The 23,325-nt window shown below is 43.0% G+C and overlaps 1 protein-coding gene across 1 annotated transcript in view; it reads right to left on the bottom strand.

The window, feature by feature from the left end:
* MYO3B (myosin IIIB) overlaps positions 1–22,701 on the bottom strand; it is a 298,357-nt gene extending 275,656 nt beyond the window's left edge. Inside the window, exons 1-5 of the mRNA XM_043525586.1 lie at positions 22,526–22,701; positions 14,470–14,604; positions 10,722–10,826; positions 10,363–10,462; positions 4,041–4,117 (exon numbers count right to left, since the gene is read on the bottom strand). Coding sequence (XP_043381521.1) covers positions 4,041–4,117; positions 10,363–10,462; positions 10,722–10,826; positions 14,470–14,604; positions 22,526–22,672 — 564 coding nt within the window. The 5' untranslated portion in view covers positions 22,673–22,701. The remainder of the gene's footprint in view (positions 1–4,040; positions 4,118–10,362; positions 10,463–10,721; positions 10,827–14,469; positions 14,605–22,525) is intronic.
* Between the last annotated feature and the right edge of the window lie 624 nt (positions 22,702–23,325).

Raw genomic sequence — 23,325 nt, 5'->3', positions numbered from 1 at the left:
AGTCAGTTCTCTTGCCTAAGAAGCTTGATGGGGACCCTTTAATTTTCTTCATTTCTATTCTATGTTATGTCCAAGGATCTAAACATGCTTTGCTACTTATGAGCATATAGAGGCCTTGCACCCCACTGGACTAAGCCAACCAATTCTGCTAATAGTCTACCTAGACTATCCGCAGTCTCAGCGACTTGTGACCCCTCCTCTATGCTTAGCCTCTCACGGTCCTTCCTCATCTATGGTGCCAGTGCTGCAGGCTGGCAAGGAGCTGTGCTAGAGCTCTTTTTCTCTTGGCATGCCTCCTCATGCTGTTTGCTATGTCCCTGGCAGGCTAGCTGGTAGCATTTGTGGGTGAAGGAGTTACATGATTAAGCAGATTAAGCCTGGTCACAAGCGGGGAAAAATCACTGGCCAAACTAAGTCTTCACAGAAAAAGACCCAGTAAAACCTAAGGCGGAGCTGGTAATATGCTGTTCACTCTGGGAATTAGCTCAGTTCATGCGGAGCGCCCTCTGCTGGTGGTGTCCCGTCCATCTCTCACCCTAGATTGGTGTCTCGACCCGCGTTGCTCCCAGCTCGCGGCGTCCTCTTCAGGACGCTGCCCTCCGGCAGTGCCCACTGCTCCGGTCTCATCCCCTTCTGGGGGTTTGGTGTTATCAGCAGTCCTTCTCTTCGCCCCAGCCACAATGGCCAACCACACCCCAAAGTCTAACCCCCTTTGGCAGGGGTCTGGTGCAGTCCATGATGGCCACTCCTAAAGGCCAGGTGAAAGTGCAAGGAGGAGGGGGGGACCCAGGCCCACTCTCTACTCTGGGTACCGACCCAGGGACCCTTTGGCGGCAGCCTTCCTGCCTGCCCTCCTTCTCTCCCTTTGTCTGTCTCTCTCCCTGGGCCATTTCCCCTTTGGCCCCTTTGCACTGGCTAGGCCCTTTTTCTCAGGGCCCGCAGCCCGGCAGGTATCGGGCGGGACTTCCCTTCTGCTCCCCCCACCTGCTCAGCACCGTGCTGTCCCTGGTGCTAGTCTCCTCATGCAGGAGACAGACCTTCACCCTCTGAAGGCCTGGGAGAGACTGCCTGCTCCCTTCCTGGGCAGCCTTTATATAGGGCCTAGCCTAGCCCTGATTGGCTGGCTGTAATACTGGCCCTGATTGGCTCTCTAAAGGCCCGCCCTGACTGGCTGCCGCCTTGCGCAGCCACTCTGGCCTGTTGTAGCCCAATCTAGCATGGGGGTGGGGCATCACCCCACCACATGCACATTAAAGATTAAAATGAAAGAAACATCTACAGTCTTAGAATCTTAACAGTTCACTTTATCTGCAGGAGGCAATTAGAGTTTTGTGTGTTTGTTTTAAACAAGAACTCAATAGAATTAACCCTGAAGCTCAGGTGGAATTTTAGGGGTCTAAAGCTGAATGTATCATTCCCTGACTTCTGATCAACATAAGACAGCAACATGCAGTGTAACAGACTTGCTACATCTAAGGCTGGTGCTCTTTCAAAAGGCTGGTGCACATGTTCTTCATAAAGAATGATTTCCATGTGGTGAATATTAGCTATCTTTATGCACAGTTGATATTATGGAACCTACGTTTATTTCACTGTTTTTACTGTAAAATTGTGTGTCATATGAGTGCCATCTGAACCTTGATTTTAGACTATTTGTCTTTCGTTGAACACTTTCATGTACAGATTGTGGGCTAAGGGCTAAAGAAGGCAGAGCTGAATCTAGGTTTTGCAGGACTCCATCTGCTTTCCTTCAAGTCTGTAAGTGGGAGACCTGGGTTCAAGTCACAGCTCCACATCAGGCACAGCAGGATTCAAATCAGGTTTTCCCATATCCCAGGTCAGTACTTTAATCATGAGATCACCACCTATTCTGGGGTGGGCTGGTGACTCTCTTTCTGTCTCTTATTTTTTGTAGAAAATGTCAAAGGTCTCAGGTTAATCCCCATACAGAATGGAAAATTTTTTGAAATCTTCAAAATATTACCAGGATGGGAAAACCATTTTCCGCCCATTCCTGCACAATATATAATTTATATATATAAAAGTAAGAACAAGTTCAGTGGACACTAGCATCCTCATTAATTTAAACTTCCTGTTTACTATGGGGATGTTTAGTTCAATACAGTAATAGATAAGGATAAACATTACTACTTATAACTTTGATAGCACACAAGAGTAGTGTACTAACTACCAACCCGTTCCTTTTAAATACGTTCCCAGTGCTCAGTTCTTCCAGGACAGCATGATAATATTGACCACCTTCAGAACTAAGAAAATAGAGCCACAAAACAAGTCAACTAATCAACTGAAGGAAAATTATATCCATTTTGCTAAGCCCAGTAATCTTAGCACGTGTTATGGAAGAAGTATATCTTATCACTGTAATGGTGTGGCTCCCACCTCTCACAAGTGCCTCTTCTGGTCGGGTGTCTCTACAGTCTTTAAACATGGCTGGCCCAGGTATCAGGCTATATCCCTGGGGCTTCCTCCCTGAAGGCAATGGTTTCACCCTCTCTGGTCTGTTCTGGCTCCAGATCACTAGCTAGGCCACTAAGTAGTTCAGATCCCCTTCTAGGGGTTTATCGCTGTCCAATTATAGGCCACTTCCCCAGTGGCCTATAGAAGGGACCCAGGTCCACCCAGTATTCTGGGTTCCAGCCCAGAAACCCTAAGAATAGCAGCCACTCACCGCTGTGTGCTTTTAATGAAACTGCTTTCAGTTCCCTCGACCACTTCCCCACCACCCCAATCTTCACTGATGCTTCATCCTTATCTTGGGGCTCTTCTGTGTTCAGGCCCAGCAGCCAGACAGGAGCTCTTTCTCGCTTCCCTGGTCCCTGCCAGCACTGAGCTGTCTGCAGTGCTGTAGTTCCCTTTGGCTAGCCAGGAGCATCATCTGCATTCCTCTGGCTCCAGGAAGGAACTGCTTGTGTCTGGCTCTGCAGCTCCTTTTTATATGACCCTCCTGGGCCTTGATTGGCTGTTCCCTGCAGCCTGTTTGGCTAGCCCTTTGAGGCCTCCCCCTGATTGGCTGATTTCTGCACAGTCTCTCTAGGCCGCTCGGAGAACTTAGCGCCACTGCTCTTTTCCTGGCCTAGTCCACCCTGTCACAATCACAAATAAACTGCTAAAGGTATTTGAAAACACTGACTGATGTGCCACCCATCCTGCACAAGAGCATGTGGAAAGGACCAGATTACTTCCAGAACTCTGGATTTCCACTGTAGCACAGAGTCCACATGTGACCCCCCTCCCCAGGTTGGTGGAACACCTGGGGATGGGGGACTGGCAAAGGATGAGCCCAAAAAGACAGTGCAGGCTGGGAATCTGGATCCCCAACTAAGCAGATAACAGCCAACTGAGCAAAGGGGCTCACTTAATCTGCTGTACTGTAACACCCCACTTAAGGATAAGACCTATAGAATATAATAGAGATAAAATAATAGGATTAGATGTATATACATTATGCTAAAAACCCACAGAATTTCATAGAGGATTAGATCCCCTCTATAGGCTTTTTGAACCATATAGAGTTCTATAGTTGGGATATAATTCTGTACTAAAATCCATTGAATGATTCACAGAAATCCATGGAAAAGCTATCTATTAAATTCTATAGGACACTCCCATAAGTGCCTCCCCTCGCCATGGCAGGAGCAATAGCCATTGGCCCTGCTCTGTTACTCTGCAGAGGAGAATCACAGAGCATAAAGCTAGAGTTATTTCATGCCTTAAGGAAGCATTACCGTAAGTTTCCTGTAGATTAGCCTATAGTTTTATGGAAAAGCTGCAAACAATCCTCTTTAATAGAAGAGGATAATGCCTCTGTTATTAAAGGAATCTAATTTGTCTATTCATCCCATTGCATAAGAGCTACAGATGTGGAAGGAAATGAAACAGACCCATAGCTGGGAACCACCAAATGCTTTTTCTGGTTATTATAGGTATCAGATTTTTGAGTCAATGTAGAATTGGGACAAAATTGTGTATTGCAATGAACAGAGGCAACACAGATAAAATAAAGAAAATGCTTTGCCCACCTCAGGTGCCATCCAAAAGGGCGTTCCCACTGAAGTGTTTCTGCGTAGCCGGGTGCTGGTGAGCTGGGCTGAAACACCTGCAATAAAATGGATTCAGATTTTGGCCTAAAATTAATGATATACTCTCAGTTCAGATTATATCAAGTCTCAGGAAAACAAATACATGATCCTTAAACCACATCTGGAAAACAACAGTCAAAATCAGAGCAAGATGTATCATTTGTACGAAATTATTTATTTGATGAATTTCACATTTTGCTTTAATCATGACTTGTTCAAGGGCAGATCACAACCTTCTCTAACATATTTGTTATTCAGAATTGTTCAAATAATTGCTCTGAATAATTCTTGGCTTGAAGCTCATTCATTCAAATTCAAACTATTTGACTGGTTACCTAAATCACATGGTCTGTTTCCATTTGCAGACTGGATGAATACAACTTAATCAAGCCTGTAATGCAAGTGCTCACAGAAAGTGAATTTAAAACTTATTTTTCACAAACATTCCCCAATTTTCAGCTAAAATTCACACTCTGAACCTTTCTGCCAGCAGACTGGCTTTCCAGAAGATTCACAAACGCCCCAGTTCAGCAAAGCTCTTAAGTACATGCTTAAGTCCATGCTTGTGAAGGAAAGCACTGAAGCTCATCTTAACCTTCAGTGTGTAATAAAATAAAGTACATGCTTCAGTGCTTTGCTGAAGAGGAATGAACTAATGTGACAAGTGCAAAAGCAAACACATACAGAGAGCAAAAAGAGCCAAATCAAATTCATTAAAAAATTTGAATAAATGTACACAGAAAATGTTCTGCTCTATCCAGTCAACCCTGGTCAAAATACAGTTGAACCTTGGAGTTTCTGAGATTCCAAAAGATTTTACCACTAAGCCAATATTGTCTTCAAAGTATTTCAAATGAATGGGGTTTTTTTCATAAAACATAATGTTGCCTTCCTACAGTATTATCCACAGACAGAGAAAAAATTGTGGAATAGATATAATTTAGCAATGTTTGCTGCTAATAAATAAGAAATTTGGAAGCTGGAACATCAGCTTCCTCACTTTACACTGTCACCATCCATCCATCCTGCAGTATGGAGTGTGCTTCCCAGTATGGTTAGACAGACATGCACTAGCTTTGCTCAAACTAGCTTGCTAAAAATAGCACTGTAACCAGGGCATCAGCTTGGGCTAACCATCCAAGTACTTACCCAGAGATTATATCCTCAGGGGGACAATCCAAACTGCCCTCTGGGCTACCCCAGCTACACGCAGTAGCTCAAGCAGAGCTACTGAGCGTCCGTCTATGCATGCTGCAGTGCAGACATTCCTTACGTCTAAGATCCATTATGGTATTTTATTTTTAATCTCAGCATGATTGCAGCCCTTCAGTGATTCCCCCAGTACCACTCTGAACCATGTATTGGTTGCAGCCCTACAGCAAACTTATTTATTTAACTCTGATTCCTACTCACACCTGCAGAATTTGTAGCTGCTATATATAGACTTGTCTATGATACAACCGCATTTGCTCCAACCCCTCAGATAGAGACAAACTCCTACAAGATCTCTATCAAGCATTCTTACAACTACAATACCCACCTGCTGAAGTGAAGAAACAGATTGACAGAGCCAGAAGAGTACCCAGAAGTTACCTACTATAGGACAGGCTCAACAAAGAAAATAACAGAACGCCACTAGCCATCACCTTCAGCCCCCAAATAAAACCTCTCCAACGCATCCTCAAGGATCTGCAACCTATCTTGAAGGATGACCCATCACTCTCACAGATCTTGGGAGACAGGCCAGTCCTTGCTTACAGACAGCCCCCCAACCTGAAGCAAATACTCACCAGCAACCACACACCACACAACAGAACCACTAACCCAGGAACCTATCCTTGCAACAAAGCCCGTTGCCAACTGTGTCCACATATCTATTCAGGGGACACCATCACAGGGCCTAATAACATCAGCCACACTATCAGAGGCTCGTTCACCTGCACATCTACCAATGTGATATATGCCATCATGTGCCAGCAATGCCCCTCTGCCATGTACACTGGTCAAACTGACAGTCTCTACGTAAAAGAATAAATGTGCACAAATCAGACGTCAAGAATTATAACATTCAAAAACCAGTTGGAGAACACTTCACTCTCTTCGGTCACTCGATTACAGACCTAAAAGTAACAACTCTTCAACAAAAAAACTTCAAAAACAGACTCCAATGAGAGACTGCTGAATTGAAATTAATTTGCAAACTGGATACAATTAACTTAGGCTTGAATAGAGACTGGGAGTGGATGGCTCATTACACAAAGTAAAACTGTTTCCCCTTGTTTATTCCCCCCCACCGTTCCTCAGACGTTCTTGTCAACTGCTGGAAATGGCCCACCTTGATTATCACCACAAAAAGTTTCCCCCGCTCTCCTGCTGGTAATAGCTCACCTTAAGTGATCACTCTCGTTACAGTGTGTATGGTAACACCCATTGTTTCATGTTCTCTATGTATATAAATCTCTCCACTGTATTTTCCACTGAATGCATCCGACGAAGTGAGCTGTAGCTCACGAAAGCTTATGCTCAAATAAATTTGTTCGTCTCTAAGGTGTCACAAGTACTCCTGTTCTTTTTTCATAGAGATTAGAGTTACAAATGTACACTAAAGTGGTACTGAATACCAATGAGCCAAAAAAAAATGTTTTAAAAGAGAAATAAAGAAAAAGAACTGTAGTTCTCAGACATTTTAGGACAATTTATACAGTATGTGTTAATATGTATCATGCTGAAAGCAACTTAAGGAGAAATATAAATATATATTACATCCAAAAAATCTACTTTAAAGGAATGATACAGTTGCAAAGTCAGGCAATCAAAAGTTAAGAAATGCCACAATTAAGGTTGCCTGTGCCACTTTAATTTAGCCCTCTTGAGATAATCTTTAATTACATGATCACATGACCCTGCATATCCCACAGGAACCCTGCTACATTCAGTGCACAGAATAGATGGTGTTTATCAAAAGGATTCAATATATATTTTTATCCTCATTCAATGTGTGGTCCTATGCCTAATTTCTGCCCACCACTCAAACCCTGCACGAAACACAGAACTATAATTTTTCTCATGGGATTTTCTATGGTGTTCTCATCATAGTATCTTAGCATTTTTAAAAAATAATGAATATATCTTCACAATGCCCCTTTGAGGTTAGGCAGTATTATTATACCTATTTTATACCTGGGTAACTGAGGAACGGAGATTAAAGCCAAAATTTTCAAATGTGTCAACTAATTTTCTGTGCCCAATTTTGAGGAGTCTAGGTCTGCTTTTTCAGAGTACTTGCATTTTAAAGCACTTTATATGTTCAGAGCAGAGCTCCTATATACCACAGCTGCAGCTGAGCAAGGTCAGAACTTTTGAAAAACAGATCCCAGAGTCCTGAAACTCCTGCCTCATTCATTACACACCTTCCTATTTCTGCAACAAATGATGCAGGCATAATACAGACAACAGCATCATTCACTACACAGCCCTGTTTCATGCCCCAAGAAGGTCCATCCAGTGCACCAAATGAGGCAGGGCTCCTGCCCTATCCTCTTCCCCATAACTAACCCACAAACTCCTATGCCATGTCCCCCCACACCATTTCCTGCCCCTATCCTCCCATTGCGCTTTCTCCTCCTTCTGTTCTTGCCTGTGTTCTCTCCCCCGCTCCTATTCCCTATCTGTGGTTCCTGCCCCTTTCCCCCGTCCCTCTGCTCTTGCGCCTCTTGTTCCTATTCCTGCACCCATTGGTCTTCTGTCTCCCTCTGCTCTTGCCCCTTTTCCAAATTTTTAGTTTCCTGTTCATAGCCACTCCCACAGCAGGGATGGTTCTTGGAGTGTCACCCTGGGCACCAAATCACCCTGCCACTCAGCTTTTTTGTTTGTTTTTACTCTACTGATTAGCTGCGGGCAGGGAGGGATCAAAAACAAGCCACAGCCAGCCACTCAGGGGCAAGGGGCTGCAAACGTTTTCCACCCTGGCCAGCAAAATGGCTAGCGCCATTGCTGCTCCCCAGACTCCTGTTCCACCACCCTGAATCTCTTCCTCACCTTCTGAGTTTGAGTCACACTGTTTCCTCCTTCCCCGTCACACTACCTGCAGCAAGGGGATCCAGAACACTGGAGAGATTGTTTCCCTGTCAACTCTGCTCTCAGTTCCTGGGCCTGGGTCCACAACATCCCTTGGTAACCAAGAGGAGTAACTGCAGGGAAAGTGTTGCCCAGTCCCTGGAGCCCCAGAATAGTGCATGCTCAGTCAGCCCTTTTGTGAGGATTGCACATGCACAGTCCTGTCACATGCAAGGGCTGTGAGGGGATGGCATGGGACATGCTCAGTCACTCCCTGGAGATGGCACATGTACAGTCCTGTCACACGCAGGAGCATGCTCAGTTCACTCAAACCTTAAGAGAACTTAGGTGCAAACTCTAGTAAGTCTCTACTGAGTATGTGTGAATTGCAGTTTTTTAGATGGTCACAACTCAACCAAATTTGAGCAAATTGTCAGAGGACAGACAGAGTCACGTCCCTGACATTAGGGCATCCCCCTGCCAAATTTAAAGTCTCTGCTCCAAAGGGTGGGAGTGCTAGAACTTCTTGGTGAAATCATTGTCAATATTTGTTAAACACTGGAAAAACAACACACTTTTCCTTAAGCTCATTCTAAGAAACTCTAACGTCAAGCTGTAGTCTCCTCCTTCACATCAATATGTCCAGTGGTGTGTTCTTGTTTTAGAAAGGAAAAGGAAGATTTCTGCCAGTCTACACTAGTTATTGCTCAAGATTATACTGGTAAAACCGCCTCAAATGAAAAGTAGTGTTGCTGTAACTGTGTCGGTCCCAGGGCATTAAAGAGACAAGGTGGGTGAGGTAATATCTTTTATTGGATCAACTTCTGTCAGTATGAGAGACAAGCTTGTGAGCTTACAGAGAGCTCTTCTTCAACTCTGGGAAATTTATTCAGATTGTTACAGTTAAATACAAGACGGAACAATTATGCTAAACAATCTGTTCCATCTTGTATTTAGCTGTAACAAGCTGAATAAATTTCCCAAACCTGTGTGGCATGGAAGCTTGTCTCTCTCACTGACAGAAGTTGGTCCAATAAAAAATATTACCTCACCTACCTTGTCTCTCTAATGAAAAGTGATTTTTAGCCCCACCATTAAATGCCAAAGAGATTACTAGACTATCACTAGTTTTGCCTTAGGCCACATATGTTTCTCCCAGCGCCACTTAAAATTGAGTGTCTCTACACTCAACAGTAATGAATTTCTGTCCCTAGCAGCTAATAAAGAGGCATCTGCTTCCTAAATTTATTCCACAAACAATCACAAACAGATTTTAAATATAATGCTAGTTTTATAATATTGTGACATTAAAATAGTTACGTTTGTTTTCCCCTTCATACATCATATTATAATTCTGGGCCATTCCTTTATTGCCAGAATTCTGGCATGCCAGTTTTATGGTACTTTCTCATTATATGAATATTTTACTTTAGCAACATGCAGAGTTAGGCAAACAGCTGTACAATACTGTATTTTCAAAACTGTTTACCTAACACTTTATACTGACTCAAAGATTTCATATATTACTACTTTCCTGTTCCCTTTACTGTTAATAAAATTTCTCTTTATATGTACATATCTGATTCTAGAGAGGAACTACAGCATTCTTTTATTTTACTAAACGTATATGTATTTCAACATAGAAATATTCATCTGGGGTTAAATTCTATTGCAAAGTTCCCTTCCTCTGTCTCTCTCTTTATGCCTCTTGTGATGTTTCCAGTCCTGCCAGGCTCATATCTAACAGCAGTAATCACAAATTAAATGGATCTGTTAGTTTGTGGACCCATAGGACCACTTTACCTTCTGCTCAAAGGGAATAAATGTGCTTAAGGCTAGTGAAAGCCATTTGAAAGAGAAAAATGTATCCTTTTCATATGCAAAAGATGAAATATTTAAATTTAAATGAGAGACAACTTCCCTGAGATATGACATTCCTAATGGAATGCAAAAGTGTTTCATAAATAAAATGGCTTTTTAAAATTATTGTTTTAAAAAGCCTAAAATAGATTTTCTGACAGGATTTCCTAGATTGCTCCATCTGCTACTTTTCCCCATCACTTCCTAAATATCTCAAGATTCCTCCTGGAAAATTTTTCTCAGTAATTGGTGTTCCAGAAACGCCTCTACCTTCTGAGTGGAAAATAAATGGATGCCTTTGGCTAAACTGCACACATCAAGAAAACAAATGGTAAGCAGTCATTACCAAAGTCAACAAGCTTGACTCCTCCTTCTGCTGTCAGAAGAATGTTGTTCCCTTTGACGTCACGATGGATGATTCGGTTATTGTGTAAATGTTGAAGGCCCTGTATGCCCATGACGACAAAAAATAAGTTTACTCATTTATTTAAAAACAATTACCCTACTATTAGGGAGTGTAATGAAGACAATCTGCTCTTCACTATAGAAACATCTGTCCGCTTGATCACATGCTTGATATGCCCCCCTGCTGCTATAACAGCCAGCATAATATTGTCATTATTACCATAGTTTATAAATGGAAAATGTATGAGATGGGTAAATTGCACCCTCTACTGTCATTACAAGCCCGATGAACATCCTTACCAAGAGAGCACCATATAAGATGTATGAGATTATAGCTTCATCCAAACGTTGGCCACGCTTCAGCAGGCCTTTGACAAGATCTGTGACAGAACCTCCATTACACAGCTGTGAAGAGAATGGGGGAGGAAAAAAAGAAACAAAACACAAGACCTCTATTACTCAACAGACTTGTTTAGGTTGTGGATTCCTACTATAGGAGTCTGAAACATAACACAAATCCCAAACCAAGTAGATTTCCACCTACAATTATTTAAGTTGTCATTCTTGTCATAGAGCATATTTTATTAACAATGTTGACAATAAATCACAGTACTTCGGGGGGAGGGTGAAAAGCAGAAGTCAGAGATTGTAAAATTTAACTAAAAGTGAAATATTAAAACAGAAAAACTATATTTTATTATAAAAACAGAATCTATAGATCTGGTTTAATTTATTTGAGTATTTTTACAATAATACTTGCATTGTCTTTTTGAAAAACTGCCTTTGTGTGAAGAAAAGGCCAGAAAAGACAAGATTGATGCACTTGATAACTGGGAGGCAACAAATTACAGTCATTTCAAACCTTCACTCCATCAATGCTCCTGCTGGCAGGCAATATAAAATAGACAACAGCCATATCTCTATACTCAGACTTGATGGCATGCTCTGCCAACAACTGAGATTAAACATTCTGATCCAGAAAAGCACAGCTTCTTGCAAGCACTTTCCATTAATGGGCTGCCATACATCAAAGGAGGAGGAGGAGAAAAAGTAAAATTAGAACCTTTGTAAATGTGTTTTCACCCACATCATTAGTTCATCATCCATGCCCTTCTAGCAACTGTTTCCCTCTCATCCTCCTGCTCTCTCCCACTTTCTCCTTTTCTTACTTTTATATTTACAACAACTGTATGACACTTCAAATTAAAAGGAGCGTTGTTTGGAAGGGTTTTTTTTGGGAGGAAGGTGGTCATTATATTTGTTCTTCTGGAGTCACCTCTTATTTTTGCAGAGCGGTCCCTTCTACACCATACCAAGCTTTCTGTCACGTAAAAATCATATGTCTATATCAACAGGATATTTGAACTCAGATCTAAATTCCCTTGGCATTGCCAGTATTCAGCATAAAATCAAACAAATGGCATGAAACCAAATACTAAAATCCTTCTTTGAAATCTGGCGATCTACTTCTCTCTTGTTTTTCCTTTCATCTCTAAATTTTGTCAATCTAGTATCAGTCTCTCTGCACGCTAATTTGCTATGTGCTACAGGAGGTATGGATATTTTTCACCATACATTGTCACCATTACTATAGGACTAAAAAAACTATTAGAATTCTGAACTTTTCTGCACACGAAAAGTGCAGTATGCTAGCTACTTAGGATCCCAAACACGTGATACACTGGCTTCCTTTATGCAAATAAGCTACTGAAATAATATTCCATCAGTGGCTGATGCAAGAGTTTGCCTTTCCTTTTTTACTTGGTAGCTTGTTCCATCTAGTTGGGAGAGTCCTTAAGCCACTATCATACACCAAATACATTTGCAGATGAACTAAAACCTTAGGTGGAAGGGAGTGTGTGTGCTTACTTACCCATGTTTAGTTATTTGCCTGGGGAGCAATCAATGCCATGTATAGTCTTTATTATCTTTATTGTACTCTCTCTGTGTACTATTGAGATGTGTTGTGCTAATTTTATTTGCATTCTTTTTACACTAAAAGCTAAAGCCAAACAGAAAAGTAATCCCAAGAGACTGGTAATGAGCTATGAAGCCATTCAGCTCTAGGCCACCACTTCAAACCCAACCCAAGTTGATTGAAAGTGATACAGTCTTATGGCTGTTCAGTAGCATATGTGAAATCAATCACCTTCTCTCCAAATAGCTAAGTACCCACAACACAAAGACCACCACCAATTTTGACAGTGACACCTGTGTTGGTAGTCAATAGAGAGCTCTGGAATGAAATGATCATGGACACTGAACTAGCCCTCTGCCCCTAGAGGTGGTCCTTACATAAGAGAGTTAATGCATGTGTTTAGGGAAGAGTGGTTAAGCCCGCATTACACAGCTGTGTGATATATCTTTTCTATGAATAAATATAAAATGTTAGTTCTCAATGCACCTTCCACCATCATATAAAATTAAATTAAGGGCCCACTTCTACTTCCCTTACTCACTTTGAGTAGTACCTTACCATGGACTTTAATGGAACTACTCACCTGACTAAGGTATTGCTCATAGTGAGTAAATGTTGCAGAATAGTGCAAGAAAAAAAATTTTAATTAGAAAATTTTAAAGATGCTCATCACAATGACTATATGATTTCATCAAAGAAACAGTGATCACAGTAACTGAGAGCTTTGTATATACCCTTTTATTGAAAAAAATTATTACACTATTATAAAATGTAATTGCTGTGCACAGACAAATCTGTGTGCAATTCTAAGGCAAGGAATATTTCCACGGTCAACTGTTTCAATAAACTTGTCATATAAAAGGAAAATGAGAAGTTTTGTCTTAAATTTCTTTACAGATTTTAAATTAGGTGCACCAAAAAAAACAAGCTATACATCATTAATGCAAAAAGCTAGCTTGAGGAAATGGTATGTTCTTCTGACATTCATGACTGTATTATACAGAACAGCATGTCTGATATTCTTTGGGGTAAGAACGTTAACTGCTTTTCTATTAGTCATTAAGAACCCATACAGCAAAAAAACCTACTAATCATCTTGATAGCCATTGAAACTTATTATGAAAATTGGCATATGGTACCAAATCCTGTCCTCCATACTGTATAATGCTGCAATGCATAAAAGTCAGGTTTATTGTATTACTGGGACAGGGATAAAGTAGAACATAAAGTGATAGTACTTTACTCTGATTCCACCCACAATCCCAGAATAGCTGGATGGTCCTTCTAAAATGATCAGTAACAAACAAGTTAGTGCTCACATTTATATTGATGTAACTATGTTATAGAAAAATACTGCTATGGTGCAGCAACCCCTATAAGATCACTCTAATCTCTGTGCTGGGCTCAATACACAATTAATCCTTTAGGAACATCCTAATCATCTGAGTGAAATCCTGGACCTACTGCAGTCAGACAATGACATTAACTGCAGTGCAGCCAGAATGACATCCCTTATTTTGAGAACACTGAAAGCCTGCTAAAGGGGCAGAGTCTACATAAGCCATTTAAAGTGCTAGATATTCAACAGCATCCTGCTATTAATTTTACACTGCCATAAGACAGTTTTCCCATTACATTCTCTCAGCCCACATTTGAAGTGGGTCCCAGGTTTGGTAAATACTGTGTGTGGTACTTCATCCTAAAGTCATCTTTTGGATTATCCAAAATGAGACCTTGACTTCTCAACACTCACACAGATGTTTTCTCCAGCATGGAAGGCCAGTTTACTTTCAAGTAAGAAAACTACTATGGAGCTCATTCTATGTTTCTGAAGACAGAACAAAGTACCTTGAATGGCAATAAAGTGCTGATACCAAGCCCCCATGTCTGGGACTTGTTACTGAATAAACACTGAGTGTGTTTTTTTGAAGGGTGAATCTGCAAACACCTCCCATGGCCAGACTGTTTGATCAATATCCCTAAACACAGAAAAAAATTCTAAGGTTCGTCTCTCAGTACAGAGCATAGAGACCCACCATTTGTTGTTTCTGTTTTGTTCACTTCTAAAGAGGAGCACCTCGCCCTGAAAATCCATTTTAATTCAGTTCTAACATTATCAAAATATCTTACCTCAAGAACCAGCCAGAGCTGTCCTCCCACGTATTGATCTGCTTTGTAAAACATTCCATAAAACTTAACAACATTGGGATGATTGGGAAGAAACTGTAAAATATTATATTCTGCTTCAATTTCCTCATCCACATCCTAAATGGAAAACACAAACAAATATGGTGTATAAATAAATAATAATTCAGTACAACAAACAAGTAAATCTTCATGGATAAAAAGAAGTATCTATATACTATTTTATGCTTTGAAATGTCTTTATTGTGATGCACTGAAAACAATCTGATCAAATAAAATCTGGTCAAAAACCAGTCACACCACAATTGTCTTATTGCAAATAAAAGTGTGAACTCCACGTGCAGTCAGTAGTTTTGCCTCAAGGGTACTCTTAATGCATAACACACTGCTACCACAAAAGTAAAAATGATGCTTCGCTCTGCTCACTTGTCTCAATGGAAAATTTGCATATACATCTTTTCTAATCTGTTCATTAAATCTGCATTTCTGATGGTTGAACTACTGTAAACACACGGATCTTAGCTTCATCTTTTTCTTTTTAAGGTAATCTAGTTATATAGCAGTTTTAAAAGACATTAAATGGGACATGAATAAAAATAACTACATCTTTAAAAAAGGAGAAATAAAGCCCACTGTGGAAAACAGACACAACAGGAACTATTAAACAGAGCGAAAATCAAAATCTACAAAATAAGCAAAAATTTGCCTAAAGAGGGATTTTTGTGAAGATGAAATAACAAAGTACCAACTATATTGCACAATAATCCTCATGAGCCCCAGTTCAGCAAAGCACATGCTTAAGTGTATTCCTATTCAGCACAGACTTTGACTTTAACAGGACTTGAGCACATGCTTCAAAGTTAAGCATGTGCTTAAATAATTTGCTGAATTGGGATAGTTTGCTGTATCAAGACCCTGGTGCTTTATTCCGTTAATCACATATTACTTAGTACATTCTTCTGACTCATATTGTACAAGGGATGAACAAGTTGTATTTCTGTAAATAAAAAAGGGGCAACTTTTCTCAGTACGGGTTTTAGTCTGAATGTCCCAGTCAAATTCCAATGTGGATAATTACATACTGAAATACTGTGGTTTCTATTGGACACAATATTTGTCACACATTGAGGTGTAGGTGGTACAACCTACTGGTCAGAACAGGAGTCTGGCCTCGTGATCAGAGCAGAATCAGAGGGCAGAACTGGAGGCATGGTCAGGAGGCAAGTGAATGGTCAGCACCAGGGGTCAGAATAGAGCCCCAGGGCAGAGCTGATGTCATGGTTAGGAGACAAGCCAGTGGTCAGAGCCAGTAGCTATGAATTAGGGGGTTGGAGGTATGCAGAGATTAGGGATGGAATGGAGCAAGGGCTGAACAGGAGCAGGTCTGGTGCAGCTGTGGGCATGGAACGCATTGAGCAGCCACTCTGCTCCTGTTGCTACCAGGCTTAAATAGGGATCTGTTGACCCTTCTGTCCAATCAGGGAGCACAATCACTTTGTGAGGGTTTACTGGGTCCATTCAAGGTCATTGCGTTGCTAGGTGACCATGCCCAGAGCCAACTGAGTTTCTGACAGTATTCCCCCCTTGTGGGCTCCTCCTAGGGGCTCGTGGCCCTTGCTTGTCAGGGTATCTTCAGTGAAATTCCCTCAGTAGATCAAGAATGCAAACATTTTCTTCTGGTTCCCAGAATCACTCCTCTGGCTCATACCCCTTCCAGTCTGTCAGATACTGGAGCTTCCCCCTGACTTATTGGGAGACGAAGACCTGTTGGACTTCATATGCCTCCTGCCGATGGACAATTACAGAGGGTGGAGGAGGATCTACCCAGTTGGGGAAAAAATTGTCAACAAACGGTTTAAGGAGAGAAACATGAAAGACAGGTGAATCTTGAGGGATTCTGGCAGTTGAAGCTTGAAGGCCACTGGTTTATTATTAGTACTGGTCAAATACTTGACCAGGTATTGATGGTCAACCTTGACAGAAGGATGGCCTGTTCTCAGATTCCCAGTTAAGAGCCTGACCTTAGCCCCTACTGCAAGGTTAGGGGCAGCCTATCGCTTTCAGACCATATAATGCTTATAAGTTTCTTTACTGGCAAGTAAGTATTCCTTGAGTTTCTGGCATGTTTTCTGGACCATATCCATGTCCTCCAGTACAGCAGAGCCTTCGGGCAGGTTTGGATGGAATCAGAGGTGAAAACCAAAATTTGCAAAGAATAGAGTGTGTTGAGTGGAAGTGTGGGTTGAGCTGTTGTATACAAACTCAGCCAAACAGTACCTGGAGCCAATCATCCTGACAGAAATTCAGAAAACAGAAGAGATACTGCTTAAGGGTCTGACTGCCTCTTTCAGTTTGATCATCAGTCTGCAGATGGGAAGCTGTTAAGGTGAGGAATTTAGTGCTGAGAAAGTGAAGAAATTCCTGCCAGAATCAAGAAATAAATTAAGGCTCTCAGTCCAAAATGGTGCATGTCAGTATGCCATGGTACATGCACATGAAAGATGTGCTCCAGGAAAGCTTGTGCTGTTTCATGGGCAGATGACATAGAGCAGCAGGGTATAAAATGGGCCATCTTGGACAGGAAGTCCACTTCAGTCAGGATAACTGAGTGCTTTTGGAGGTGCTGGAACTCCACTATAAAGTCCATTGAGAGGGTGGACCAAGGAAATGGAGGTTTGGGGAGGGGCTGTGTAGCGGGGTAGTCACCCGCTCTGGCCCTGAAAGAGTTAAAATAGCCCTGGGAAAGGGCTGCCCAGGGGAGCCAATAGGCTAGGCTGATTGGGGAAGCAGCCACAGCTGGGGCCACGCCTTAATCAGGCCACAGCTGGCCCTATAAAAGGGCTGTGAGCCAGGAGCTCAAAAAGACTTTCTCTCTCTAGCTGTAGAGAGAGAAGGACCTGGCTGCCTGGGAGTTGAGCAGGGTACCTGAGTGGAGCAGGGCTGGGGAAAGGCCAGAGGAGCTGGGGAGCTCCAGCCTGGAGAACCCCCAGGCTGCAGGCCTTGCTGAAGGCCCAAAGCAGGTACTGGGGTGACAGAGGGGCAGCCCAGGGTTAGGCAAAGGCAGCAGGTCCAAAACCCTCCTTGCTGATGATAAGTGGTTTACAGACTGCAGTCTGCCCCAGTGAGCGGGGGCTAGATCATGACTGGCAGTAGCCACTGAGGCAAGGGGGGATAGAGAGTTGGGGGTTCCCCTGGGTGGGGAGACCCAGATTGTGGGTTACTGCTGGGGGCAGAACCCTGATGTAAAGGGGCACCAGGGTCCGGAAGGGACATGGGGGCCAGCGGCAGGCAAGACACTGGCCTGCAGAGGGCACTCCATGCTGGAAGAGCTAATTCCCGAGACAACCAGCAGAAGGCACCGCACCAGTGAGTCATCGCCTAGCTACAGGCTGAAAGAGGCCCATATAGTTGTCTCACAGGTTCTTCATACAGGCACAGAGGTCACAGGACTTCACATAGTTTTTAACGTCTGTTCATAGGGTCAGCCACCAGAAGTAACTAGTAATCAGGTTCCAGGTTTTAAATTGGCCACAATGTCCTGCCATGGGTGAATCATGGCACAACCTTAGCACCTGAAGTTGGGAGCTGGAAAGTGGTCATCATGTGACTAGTGAGGCCCCCACAGACAAATTGGGAGGGTTTAAGAAGAGTGTGAGGGCTTTCTGCTCCACTTCACACTACTCGTCCTTGCAGGACAAGGCATTTGCCTTCTCATTCTTAGACCATGGATACTAGGTAACCATAAAGTCAAACTGGGAGAGGAAAAGGACCCAGCGAAACTGACATTGGCTGAGTCATTGTGTTGTCTGTAGATGCTCCAAATTCTTCTGATCTATCCAGACTTGGACAGGGGCCTGGGCCCCCTCAAGGAGGTGGTACCACTCCTCAAAGGCAGCACTGATGACCAGGAGCTCCTTGTCCCATACATCTCTCACCAGGAGTCAGTTTCCAAGAGAAGGCGGCACAGGGATGAAGCAACTGGTGAGAGGACCATACCTATTGCAAAGTCCAAGGCATTAGTCTCAACTATGAAGGCCTTTGTAGGGTCTGGATGGGTCAAAATGGGGGCAGAAATAAACAACTTTTTCATGTGGTTGAAAGCCCCCTGCATGTCAGGGGATCAAGTGAACTTAAGTCTCTTCTTGAGGAGGGACATTATAGGGGCTACCAGGTCAAAGAATCCTTGGATGAATCGCTGGTACAAATTTATGAATACAAGAAACCATTGCACTTCACACATATTCAAGGGTGCCTTCCACTTGGTGATGGCTGCAACCTTGTTGGGGTCCTGCTGGAGAGATGAGACAGCCCAGAAACTCCACAGTATCCTTGTCAAATTCACATTTCTTGTGTTTCACATAAAATTGATTTTGGTGAAGCCAATCAAGAATGGTGTGGCACATGGTCGTCATGGAGTTCTTGGTTTTCTGAAAAAATGAGATCATCATCTAAGATAATCACAAATTGAGGATATCTCTGAAGACATTGTTCATGAAATGCTGGAAAGTTGCAGGGGCATTACGCAGACCAAACAGTTTGACCAAATATTCAAAATGGCCACAGCTAGTTCAAACTGTTTTCTTCCATTCATCCCCCTGTTGGACTCTGACCAGGTTGTATGCTCCATGCAGATCTAGCTTCATGAAGACCTGAGCCAAATGGATTCTTTCCAGGAGTTTGTTTACGAGAGGAAGAGGATATTGATTACAGACAATGATCTTTTTTAGGGCTGGATAAGCAACGTAAGGTCAGAGGGAGCCATCCTTCTTAGGCACAAAATAGATAGATGTTCCCATGGGGGAAGTCAAAGGGTGGATGAACCCGTTACACAGATTTTCTTCAAGGTACTCCTGGAGGGCCTGCAGCTCAGGTTCAGATAAGGAAATATGCATCCAAAAGGAACCTCGGTTGAAGGCTGATTGGGTAATCATAACTGTGGTGAGGAGGTAGGGCATGATCCTTCTGTTTGCTGAATACTTTGGCATATTCTAGGTATTTGGCAGGAATTTCAGGCACTGCTCATAAATCTTTGGTTCCTAACTCTGGACCCTTCAGGGGCTTCAGCATACTGCAGAACGTGACCAGCCATTGGCTTGAGCTGCGGAGGCATGTTCGTTGGCACCGCAGGGAACACAGCAGTATAGATCATGGGCGCCATCTAATTCGGGGGTCATGAATGGCAAGTCAGGGGATACCAAGGACGTCTGGTGAGTACAAAGCACGGATGACCCTGAACTGCAAGATGCCTCAGTGACCACCAAAGGTAATGACCTCCAGGAGAGCTGTCTGATGCTTAATGGGGCCTGAAGAGAGAAGTGACCCATTGATAGCCTTGACAAGCTCAGGGAAATCCTTGCAAAGGATTCCATACCCCTTAATGAACTCCTGGTCAATGAAATTGCCAGAGATGTCCAAGTCAACCAGTGTTCTAAGTGGACATGAGGGATGGCAGAATGCCACAATTGAAGAGGGAGACAGAGCAGGGAAGCGCGCTGGTTAGGGATTGCCAAGATTCTGGCAGATAGCTGGCTACACAGCTTGCTGTGGGGAAGAGGGGAGCATTGACCCAACTCTAGCCCCCCCCCACACTGGGACTGGGCTTTGGTGCTTCCCAAGCTGGAGGTGGACCAGTGTTTGGTAGGGCACCCTGCTGCAACATGCCTGGGCATCCCACAATATAGGCACAACCCTAATGCCTGATAAGGATTTTTTTGTTGGCAGAGAGGGACGGCTCAGTCAACTTGCATCATTTTGGGGTCTGGTAGGGCAATAGGAGCTCCAGGAGACATAAGAATTCTGACCAGCGGGGGTCTGGTGGCCTGTTGTTTTTCTTAGGCTCCCTCTGTTAGCTGATCATCAATCCTAAAACGAAGATCAATTAAGGCTCCCAGACTAGGTGGAAGTTCCACCCATGCTAATTCATCTTTGATTGGGTCATTGAGTCCCTGCTTGAAGTTGTGTCTCTGTGCAGTGGATATCTGCAGCCAGACATTTAAATTCCTCTGCATATTTGGTGATAGAACCAAGACACTGCCAGAGGACATGGAGAGCAGCTTCTTCAGTATATTCTTGATTAGGATAATCAAAGATGCTCTCCGTTGCCTAAACAAAGTTCTCAAAGCATTCAAGGAGAGGACTGGACCCCTGCAGGAGTGGTGATGCCCACTTCAGGGCCTCTCCAGTGGGCAGACTAAGCACTAATCCCACTTGGGATTGATCCATGGAGCATGACTGTAGCCACAACACGAACTGGAATCCACAAAACTTGGCATGATCCCTGTTTAATTTATCAGGTAGGGGCAGCTTAGGCTCACAAAAAGTGGGTGCATGATTTGGGAGTACAGAAGACACTGCCTGGACATGTACCTGGGCCTGGAGGGATGCACTGTGGTCACACAGCATGGTGATCTGAACCTGAAGTTCCTGTAGGACTCCAACAACCTCTGAGAAGGTGGGTTGGCCGCCTTCTGGGGCCCCTCTATGCCAGCTAGTAGGTTGCTCAAACTGTCACACACCAAGGTGTACGCAATGAGACCTAGTGGTCAGAGCAGGGGTCTGGCTTAGTGGTTGGAGCAGAATCAGAGGGTAGAACTGGAGACAAGCCAATGGTTGGAGCCAGAGATCAAAACAGAAGCAAAGGGCAGAGCTGGAGCTGTGGTCAGGAGACAAGCTGGTGGTTAGAGCCAGGAGTTAGGGGGTTCAGAGGTAGGCAGGGCTAGAGAGGAGCAGGTAAGGAGGCAAGGGTGGGACAGGAAGCAGGTCTGACGCAGCTTCGGGTGCTGCTAATGCAACCAGGTTTAAATAGGGATCAGTTGGCTCTTCCATCCAGTCAGGGAGAACAGTCACTTAATGAGGGTTTACTGGGCCCAGCTGAGCTCATTGGGTTGCTAGGCGACTGCGGCCAGCTGAGTTCCTGACAATATTCTTCTTCAATTCCTGTCTTAACTATTGTGCACTGTCGCTGTGCACTGTTAAAAAGCTGCTGCTTTCTATTCTACAGCTGGCAGCACTTTGGTGGTGGGTGAAGGAATTCCATTGCAGAGTTTAGATTTGACAGTGATATGGATGCTTTATGATGAACAGCACTATAAGAATGTAAGATATTACCATTAGTGTACTGGAAATGCCACCATGCAATCTGATCATATTCATGCTCCAACTGCTGCAACCTTGGATACCTAAAATCTGTACCAGCGAACTACCCAGGTGCACTGCCAGAAATCAAGGTCAGCATGAATGCTGATTTTGAATAACACAAGGCTATGAAAGGGGCAGATCTTACCAAGTGCTAAGCAACTTTCGCTCCCACTGATGTCAGAAGTCTTTGTGAGTTGAAAGTGTTCAGAACTAGAGTTGGCTGAAAACCACATAACAGGGTGCAATTTCCAAGTAGCTGTGTGGGTCAACCAGATTCATGCCCCTCATTATTCTTGTGATGTTTAGGGGTTGGCTGTTCATCATACGAACACACACATTTGTATGTGAACAAGTATATTCCCTACTTATTTATCATCTGCTGTGTGTCATTTGCAATTTGCTCTTCTGCTATTTGAAAAATTTCAGTCATCCAATAAGGGAGCAGAAACAATACCATGTGTCTTAAATGACCAGTCACTCAGTGAGAATAGTTTGAGTGAACATCTCATTTATGCAAACAAGTTTCAGCCAAACTACTGATGAATATTTGTGAATAATGACTAACCATACAATTTTGTCAAGTCATAGAAAAAAGGCAAAATTAATTATTCTAAACAGATAATTCAATCTGCTCTCCAGAGCACCTTGTAGGACTGTGTCCTAAATTATACAAAAGAGCCTTACAAAGGGGTCAGTATGAGGCTGGATGCAGGGTTTAATCAGTTTTTTTTCTCTTTCCAAACCAAGTAGCCCACCCCTGCTCATAATATATTTAACAGTTCCCTCCAGGATATTTTCAGTTTGCCTAAACTTTGAGTCAGAGCTTCAAGCCTGTTTGAGAGTAAAACCTTTTAATTGTAACAATGAAGGTATTATTAAAATAGGATTATAATCTTTTACTTACACTGATAGGATCCAGAATTTTTACTGCAGCCAGACTCCCATCTTTCTTATTGGCAACCTTATAGACTTTACCATAAGTGCCTTTTCCTATGGTCTCTATAATTTCCCAGGTATCTGAGGGATCAGCTAATGATGCCTGTCCAATCATATTGGGATTACATTGAAATAATCCATATAGTAGCGTCCTGGAAAACAAAGTTTGTACATTCGTTAAATGTTATGGGATTTAACAAACTGTTTCTTATTCATTTATTTATTTAACAAGCTATCTGAGGAAACAGATCAAGCACAGAATATGGAACAGAATGGAAACAATAAGCTGCTATTGATGGCTTCCTTCTGCCCTGAGCACTACTGCTAGCCATAGAGCACTGAACCAACAGGGTAGGCAAAGGAAGAGCCAAATCAGAATCCAGAACCTCACCAGTGGATAAATAAATGTGGCCCCACCCGACATTTCTCTTTCCCAGTCTTCAGCTTTACAGGTTTGGAGTACTCTGCCCATTGCCTGGAAAGGCAATGTTGAGCTCTGCTGCCTTCTTTTCTAGCATTTGGACCAAATGGCTCTCAAGTGACTCTATGCTGGAGATGGATTCTTGTGAGCAGGGAAGGGAAAGGTGCCCTACCCTGGGGACATGAGAAGGGAAATATCGGGGGCTCTTGGAGGGAAAACAGGAGAGAAACTGAGAAAAATGCATAAGGAAGGACACATTCCCTGATTATTAGGACCTTGAGCATGATTCTGGGCACAGCTATTTTAAAGATCTCCAAATACCCAACCAACCTGTGATCGAAATTTGA

This window comes from Chelonia mydas, chromosome 11 (genome assembly GCF_015237465.2).
Source record: "Chelonia mydas isolate rCheMyd1 chromosome 11, rCheMyd1.pri.v2, whole genome shotgun sequence".
NCBI classification, from domain to species: domain Eukaryota; kingdom Metazoa; phylum Chordata; order Testudines; family Cheloniidae; genus Chelonia; species Chelonia mydas.
This window is presented reverse-complemented; position numbering and strand designations above follow the sequence as displayed.